The sequence below is a fragment of the Hyperoodon ampullatus genome (assembly GCF_949752795.1).
Source record: "Hyperoodon ampullatus genome assembly, chromosome: 2".
NCBI classification, from domain to species: Eukaryota; Metazoa; Chordata; class Mammalia; order Artiodactyla; family Ziphiidae; genus Hyperoodon; species Hyperoodon ampullatus.
This window is the reverse complement of record NC_136915.1, coordinates 85,810,353-85,819,811: the sequence shown is the minus strand read 5'-3', so window position 1 is coordinate 85,819,811 and position 9,459 is coordinate 85,810,353. Positions and strand designations below refer to the sequence as shown.

General features: G+C 37.5%; 1 protein-coding gene across 1 annotated transcript; it reads left to right on the top strand.

The window, feature by feature from the left end:
• Positions 1–3,820: 3,820 nt before the first annotated feature.
• Positions 3,821–5,944, top strand: LOC307064716 (poly(A) polymerase gamma-like; the record flags this gene model as incomplete). The annotated part of the gene is made up of 1 exon (XM_079721416.1): positions 3,821–5,944. One exon carries the CDS (start codon positions 3,821–3,823, stop codon positions 5,942–5,944), a length of 2,124 nt encoding a protein of 707 aa, XP_079577542.1.
• Positions 5,945–9,459: the final 3,515 nt, after the last annotated feature.

The window sequence follows — 9,459 nt, the reverse complement described above, 5'->3', positions numbered from 1 at the left end:
ACCCCATCCTCAGATAATATTTTTTCTCTCTTATGTCTCACATTGACTTAATAACAAGTCTAAATAATTATTCTCTTCATCATGTGAAAAACAATTTCCATTAAAAATATAATACCAATTAATGCCCATAGATATTATACAAAAGAACAACAAAAATAACCAAATTTCCATGCATTTGGAAATTTGAAAATATTCTATTAAATAATTAATGTGTTAGGGAGAAGATTTTTAGAAAGGAAATTATAAAAACAGACAAAGTTTGGTGACAGCCAGAACTCTACCAATGGCAGGAGGCCATGGCATGAGGAAGGACATCTGAAGCTATGTCTATACAAAAAAATAGAAAAAAGAATGAAAGCAAATATACCTAAATATTAACAAGGAATAATTCTGAGGTGAAGGTATAGGTTATTCCTATTTTTTTCTTTGGGTTGTTTTGTATTTTTCAAATCTCAAAAAGTGAAAGAATGAAAAAGAAGGAATAGAAGGAGGAAGGGAGAATGGACAGAGGAAAAGAGGAAGGAAAGAAAGAAGGGAAGAAGGAAAGAGAGAAGGAAGAAAGGAGAGAGGGAGGATGGGAGAAAAGAAAGATCTAAATACCTTGATCAACACAGTGGAAATGAATATGGATTGAAGGAGCTATTAAATAGGTAGATTCAATAGGATTCAGTAACTGTTTGGATAGAAGTACAAAGAGAGAAATTTTTAACTTGGTTATTGGTCCACGTGTATTTGCCATGAATTTAACCTCTCAGGAAGACAGGAAAAGTAGCCATTTATGAAGGTAAGAGAACAGCCAGGTTAAACATGTTGAGTTTGATGTACCTGTGGGATGACCAGGTGGAGCCTTCCATAAGCCTTTGGAACTAACGTTCTGAAGTTAATGAACAACCACTAGGTTGATGTGATGAATGTGAGAATTAGCAGAAGTAGTGGTAGCTGCAAACCTAACTCCGGATGAGATTTTCCAGGAAGTCTATTTAGAGAAGTGGCTCCTAAATTAAATGTGATGCATACTTATGGAGAAATATAAAGCAACTACAATCATGTAAAACCAAAATAATATGGTGTGATCCAGTATGGCTCTTAAACCATAGTGTTTGGGCTGAACTCTACCTGTTATTAGCTTTTGACCTCAGACATAAGAAATCTATTTTTGCCTCATAGTCTTGTCTATAAATGAAATAATATAATGGTGCCTAATACATAATGTTCTTGGGATTCAATGAGTTAATACATGCAGATCACTTAGAACTTTTCCTGGCATATAGAAGCACTTAACACATGTTAAATATTATGATTAAACTTAAGGATCACAGACCTGTTCAACCTGAAGGAGGACATTTACTTTCTCCTCTGAGAAAACTCATGCACAATTCAAGAGCAATCAAGAGGCTGATAGATTTCCAGGTGTCTACCCATGGAATTCAAGTTAAATGCTCTTTTTATAGAGTAAGGAGAAAACAAAGCCAAGAATGGAACCCCCATGGAAGACCAGTATTATCGAATAGGCAGAAAAATTTAGATGATCCTTCCAGATTATGATTTCCAACCATTTTATCCATATATCTATAGAGTTCATCACCACCTAATATGCTAATTATGCAGCTTAGTTTTTAAGGACCTTATCAGTTTGTCTAAGTCCTTTCTTATTCCCATAGCAGCCATCATAGTCATCTTTCTTGTCTCTCCACTTCTGGTAAGTTAGATAGCTTGCCAGTCCCCTCACACTTGATTCTGAGTTTCCAGGGCCCGTATTTTTTTCTCCAGAGTCCAACTTTTTCTGTTCTTTTAAATCTAAAGCATTCTCCCGAGTCCACCTGTTCCAAGAAACATTTCCTAAGTAACACTGTCCCTTCACTGAGCAGGCGTTTATACCTTCCCAAATTGGATAGATCTATCACCACTTTCTTTTATATTCTCTATTAGTACCTAGTAAAAAGCAATTGTGTCTATTTAAATAGATTTAAATAAACACTTAATAGGTGTCTACTTAGATATATTTTAAAGTATATTTAACAAACAAAGGAGTTATAGAGGAAAAGGAGCACTGATAAAATCATATCCTGGGTCTTTCCTAGTACTAGGAGATGAAACTCAGTCAATATAGAAAGTTTTTCTTTTCCAATTGTCTCAGCAAAAGTCCCTTTCTCCTTTAATCTGTGTCCTGAAGTCATGATACTACACTATCAAAGATCTCATTTATTTCAAGTTTAAGAAAGCCAACTGACCTAGATACTAGGTCCTTCTAAAGGAGCCATATCAGAACTCCCTGACACAAAAGACACTTCCATTTTCCATTTCATATGAAAAGCAAATTACCATAGCAATTGACCTCAAAGAGTGCATAATGAATACAATGGTCAAAATCCAGCATAAGTAACACATGCATTTTTTGCTTCTTTTGAAACAAGCTTTTCTTTAAAAAGGTTACTTTAAAAAATCCAAATGTATGCAATAAAAATACCTGGAATGTAGCATTTTGGAGTTCATCCTTTATATTCTATCTCTGGTCATGGTAGAGCAGATCCTATATCCACAGAAATAGAGAAAATTATCTGAACTAATAGAGGGGAACAGAGGTGGGAATATTCCTAAAAAAAAACCTGTCTGTCTTTAAAATATATACACTTATATATAACTACACTTTTACTATAGGTGTGGAAGGGTTACCTATGGAGTTTACAGTTAACTGGGATGCCTGGAGTGTTAATGTTCGCAGAGGACTTTTAATTAAGCAGAGTAGGTATTTATGTCAACAGGAAATGAAAATCAAGACTTGCCAAGGAAAGTTGAGAGCTTACACATGTTTCCCATTGCAGATTGTTGATTTCTCACCCAAATCAGCAGGATATTTACATACTCTGTGAGATATTTAAGGAAATCACCACAACCAATGAATACACGTCATCCAAAAAGAGCTTATAAGACATTCAGATTTTTCAGTATTTTCAGCTAGTTTTAAAACCAAGTGAAGTTAACCACAGTTAGACTTTTCTTTGTTTTCTTCCAGCGCATCCATAAATCTGCTACAGTTACTAAACTTCTTGTTTTTCAATCCCAGTGTTTGTCCTGGTGCCTTCTTATTATTTCACTTTTTTATCTCTGATTCTTGCGGCCTCCCCTTCCTCCTACAAAATATCACACACAGTAAGGAGAGACAGAGCTTTCTGTTGAGTTTTTCTGTACCCTATTTCTGTAGCTGGCACCTCATCCCTCGCTGCACTAAATCGACACTTGTAGAAGTAGCAGCTTCAGAGTGACTGACAAGAGCCATTGCTTGCCCAAGTGTCAATTTAATGCAGCAGGGGATGGAGTAGCAGCTGCAGCAGGAGAAAGACCTTATTTCATACTTAGAAAACATTTGCAAAAAATGCCAGAGGGAGGGGAAGTGGGGTGAAGAATAGGAAGAATGAGAATAAGAAAGGGAAGAAAGGGGAAGCAGAATATTGGGTGTGGGGAGAGAAAGTAAATAAATTCATAGAAAAATAAAAGTCAAAAGAAGAAAATGTGAAGGGAATTGCAAAGAAGAAAGAATAAAATGTATTTTGTCCTAGGGTTATGTATTTCATTTCTCTACATTTAGAAATACCTTTTACAGGCGGCGCCATATTGGCGTCGGCCGCGCTGTATTGTCATAAATAGAGCCGGATTTCTGGTGTTTTCAGTATTCGGTTGGATGCCTCGGCCGTAGTAAGTGAGAGAGTGAGCGAGCAAGCGAGCTACAAGCGAGCGGAGGAAAGTGGACAGGAGGAGAAGGGAAGAGCAAGAACAGGACTCCAGAGCGAAAGACTCGCCGGTGAGGGAGACGCAGGAAGCGATGAAAGAGATGTCTTCAAACACCATGCTGGACAGCCAGCGTCAACAAAAGCATTATGGAATCACCTCTCCAATTAGCTTGGCATGTCCCAAAGAAATTGATCATATTTACACACAGAAATTAATTGATGCCATGAAACCATTTGGAGTATTTGAAGATGAGGAAGCATTGAACCACAGGCTGGTTGTTCTTGGTAAACTGAACAATTTAGTAAAAGAATGGATTTCTGAGGTCAGTGAGAGTAAGAATCTCCCACCTTCTGTTGTGGCTACTGTTGGTGGAAAAATTTTCACCTTTGGCTCCTATAGGCTTGGAGTACACACCAAAGGAGCTGACATTGATGCACTTTGTGTTGCTCCAAGACATGTGGAGAGATCTGATTTTTTTCAGTCTTTTTTTGAAAAACTGAAACATCAAGATGGCATTAGAAACTTAAGAGCTGTAGAAGATGCCTTTGTGCCTGTCATAAAATTTGAATTTGATGGAATTGAAATTGATCTAGTCTTTGCAAGACTGGCAATACAAACCATATCAGATAATTTAGATCTAAGAGACGACTCTCGACTGAGAAGCCTTGATATAAGGTGTATTCGCAGCCTAAATGGCTGTAGAGTTACTGATGAAATTTTGCATTTAGTGCCAAATAAAGAAACTTTCAGACTCACCCTAAGAGCAGTCAAACTATGGGCAAAACGACGTGGTATTTATTCCAACATGTTGGGATTCCTTGGTGGTGTCTCCTGGGCAATGCTAGTTGCAAGAACTTGCCAATTATATCCAAATGCAGCAGCTTCTACTTTAGTTCATAAGTTCTTCTTAGTTTTTTCCAAGTGGGAATGGCCAAATCCTGTGCTGCTAAAGCAACCGGAAGAAAGCAATTTGAATTTGCCAGTTTGGGATCCTCGGGTAAATCCATCAGATAGGTATCATCTCATGCCCATAATCACCCCTGCCTACCCACAACAGAATTCTACGTATAATGTGTCCACATCAACTCGAACAGTAATGGTAGAAGAATTTAAACAAGGTCTCGCAGTTACAGATGAAATTCTTCAAGGGAAATCAGATTGGTCCAAACTCCTTGAGCCGCCAAATTTTTTCCAAAAGTATAGACACTATATAGTATTGACTGCCAGTGCATCAACAGAAGAAAATCATCTAGAGTGGGTTGGATTAGTAGAATCTAAAATACGTGTACTTGTTGGAAATTTGGAACGGAATGAATTTATTACTCTTGCCCATGTAAATCCCCAATCATTCCCAGGAAATAAGGAACATCATAAGGACAACAATTACGTATCAATGTGGTTCCTTGGAATAATTTTTCGGAGAGTAGAAAATGCAGAAAGTGTTAATATAGACTTGACATATGATATACAGTCATTTACTGATACAGTGTACAGACAGGCAAACAATATAAACATGCTAAAGGAGGGAATGAAAATTGAAGCAACTCATGTTAAGAAAAAACAACTTCATCACTACCTTCCCACAGAGATTCTTCAGAAGAAGAAAAAGCAAAGTCTTTCTGATGTCAGTGAAAGTTCAAGTGGACCTCAATCCAAAAGATCATCTCTGGATAGCAGTTGTTTGGATAGCTCCAGAGACACTGATAATGGAACACCTTTTAATTCCCCAGTGTCTACAAACAAGCCTTCCAAGCCTGGTATTCCTCCTTCAGCAGAGACAGAAAGGAATAATGCTGAGCCTGCTGCTGTAGTTGTGGAAAAGCCACTGACTGTCCCGCCAGCTCAAGGGTTGTCTATTCCCGTCATTGGTGCAAAAGTTGACTCTGCAGTAAAAGCTGTATCACCTCCAGCTGTGTGTACCATTCCTACTGTAGTAGGACGAAATGTCATTCCTAGAATCACAACACCCCACAACCCTGCCCAGGGGCAGCCACATCTAAATGGAAAGTTAAATATAACTAAGAATGTTAACCCCAAAAGATCTCACTCCCCATCCATAGATGGGTCTTCTAAGAGGCTGAAAGACATAGAAAAGTTTATTCGACTTGAATCAACGTTTAAGGAGTCACGTGCTGCTGAAGACAGAAAAAGAAAATCAATGGATGCCATTGGAGGAGAATGTATGCCTCCTCAACATAATAAAGGCCATATATGACAAACCCACAGCCAACATTGTCCTCAATGGTGAAAAACTGAAACCATTTCCACTAAGATCAGGAACAAGACAAGGCTGCCCACTCTCACCATTCTTATTCAACATAGTTTTGGAAGTTTTAGCCACAGCAATCAGAGAAGAAAAGGAAATAAAAGGAATCCAAATTGGAAAAGAAGAAGTAAAGCTGTCATTGTTTGAAGATGACATGATACTATACATAGAGAATCCTAAAGATGCTACCGAAAAGCTACTAGAGCTAATCAATGAATTTGGTAAAGTAGCAGGATACAAAATTAACGTACAGAAATCTCTGGCATTCCTGTACACTAATGATGAAAAATCTGAAAATGAAATCAAGAAAACACTCCCATTTACCATTGCAACAAAAAGAATAAAATATCTAGGAATAAACCTACCTAAGGAGACAAAAGACCTGTATGCAGAAAATTATAAGACACTGATGAAAGAAATTAAAGATGATACAAACAGATGGAGAGATATACCATCCTCCTGGATTGGAAGAATCAATATAGTGAAAATGACTCTACTACCCAAAGCAATCTACAGATTCAATGCAATCCCTATCAAACTACCACTGGCATTTTTCACAGAACTAGAACAAAAAATTTCAAAATTTGTTTGGAAAAACAAAAGACCCCGAATAGCCAAAGCAATCTTGAGAACGAAAAACGGAGCTGGAGGAATCAGGCTGCCTGACTTCAGACTATACTACAAAGCTACAGTAATTAAGACAGTATGGTACTGGCATAAAAACAGAAAGATAGATCAGTGGATCAGGATAGAAAGCCCAGAGATAAACCCACGCACATATGGCCAACTTATCTTTGATAAAGGAGGCAGGAATGTACAGTGGAGAAAGGATAGCCTCTTCAATAAGTGGTGCTGGGAAAACTGGACAGGGACATGTAAAAGTTTGAGACTAGATCATTCCCTAACACCATACACAAAAATAAGCTCAAAATGGATTAAAGACCTAAATGTAAGGCCAGACACTGTCAAACTCTTAGAGGAAAACATAGGTAGAACACTCTATGACATAAATCACAGCAAGATCCTTTTGGACCCACCTCCTAGAGAAATGGAAATAAAAACAAAGATAAACAAATGGGACCTAATGAAACTTCAAAGCTTTTGCACAGCAAAGGAAACCATAAACAAGACCAAAAGACAACCCTCAGAATGGGAGAAAATATTTGCAAATGAAGCAACTGACAAAGGATTAATCTCCAAAATTTATAAACAGCTCATGCAGCTCAATAGCAAAAAAATAAACAACCCAATCCAAAAATGGGCAGAAGACTTAAATAGGCATTTCTCCAAAGAAGATATACAGACTGCCAACAAACACATGAAAGAATGCTCAACATCATTAATCATTAGAGAAATGCAAATCAAAACTACAATGAGATATCATCTCACACCAGTCAGAATGGCCATCATCAAGAAATCTAGAAACAATAAATGCTGGAGAGGGTGTGGAGAAAAGGGAACACTCTTGCACTGCTGGTGGGAATGTGAATTGGTACAGCCACTATGGAGAACAGTATGGAGGTTCCTTAAAAAACTAAAAATAGAACTACCATATGACCCAGCAATCCCACTACTAGGCATATACCCTGAGAAAACCATAATTCAAAAAGAGACATGTACCAAAATGTTCATTGCAGCTCTATTCACAATAGCCCGGAGCTGGAAACAACCTAAGTGTCCATCATCGGATGAATGGATAAAGAAGATGTGGCACATATATACAATGGAATATTACTCAGCCATAAAAAGAAACGAAACTGAGCTATTTGTAATGAGGTGGATAGACCTAGAGTCTGTCATACAGAGTGAAGTAAGTCAGAAAGAGAAAGACAAATACCGTATGCTAACACATATATATGGAATTAAAAAAAAAAAATGTCAGGAAGAACCTAGGGGTAAAACGGGAATAAAGACACAGACCTACTTGAGAATGGACTAGAGGATATGGGGAGGGGGAAGGGTAAGCTGTGACAAAGCGAAAGAGAGGCATGGACATATATACACTACGAAACGTAAGGTAGATAGATAGTGGGAAGCAGCCGCAGAACACAGGGAGATCAGCTCGGTGCTTTGTGACCGCCTGGAGGGGTGGGATGGGGAGGGTGGGAGGGAGGGAGATGCATGAGGGAAGGGATATGGGAACAGATATATATGTATGACTGATTCACTTTGTTATAAAGCAGAAACTAATAAAAATTAAAAAAAAAAAAAGAAATACCTTTTACCTAATAAAATATGTCCTATAAAATATGAAGCTACCATCTGTTTATACCTTCCAAAAGGAAAACAAATAACCAAATAATTAAACCAAAAATTCTCAGCTGAGTTTTTACTACCAAATTTGTCGAGTGCTTGATAAGGACAGATTCAGTACTGTGCCTCAAAAAGAATATGAGAAAAAAAACAAAGAAAATGCTCTGAGGCCAAGGCAGGGGATGCGGGTTCGTGCCCCGGTCCGGGAGGATCCCATATGCCGCGGAGAGGCTGGGCCCATGAGCCGTGGCCGCTGAGCCTGCGCGTCCAGAGCCTGTGCTCTGCAGCGGGAGAGGCCACGGAAGTGAGAGGCCCGCGTACCGCAAAAAAAAAAAAAAAAAAAGAAAAGAAAATGCTCTGAGATTTGTAACTTGTGAACCAATGTGCATTCTCAACACAGAAAAAAGGGGAAAATTAATTGAGTTGAAAAACAAGACAATTCACTATTAAACAAGCTTCATTAAGATAATATCGTCTTCCATTTCCTTTTTGATTTTAATATCCTATGAATATTTCTAGTCATATTCACACACAAGGACATCTCTGGAACAGATATTTCACATAGACATTACACCCTTGGTAGTGGCTACTAATATTTCTAGACTTGAAGACAGATATTTCTAAAAACTCATTGAGAAAGGATTATAAGTTTCTACACACGTGTATATACTCATACTTATGTATATATATGTGGGCATATACATATATAAATCCACAGGTTATTTCTAATCTGGACACTCTGGTTTCTCTGCCATATCATATTTGTAGCCAACCTCTAACCCCCCAAAAAACAGAATAAATATTAGAAAATGCTCTGAATTTTATTCAGTGATCTTAAAGAATTGGTCACAAAACAACTCAAGTAAGTCCAAAATTAATAATTAGGACCATTTGACTGAATCAACCATAATGGTACTTAAAACAGATTGGTTAGCACATACAACTGCTGATGATTCAAATGTAGTTTTTACTAGAGTAGAGGGAATTAATTAGATCAATATTTGTAAAGTGTACTCCACAAAGTTACTATTTCATTGTCAAACCACTTAGAGAAATTCTGTGTACTCTGAAATCCATGTGTTTATGACCAAAACAGAAAGGAAAATATCTACAAATCTTTGCATTAAAAAAGGCAGTAACAGTTGTAAATTAATATGAAACAAGGTCAAATTACCCTCATGTATGAAGAAAGATATTCTTAGATATGGAGA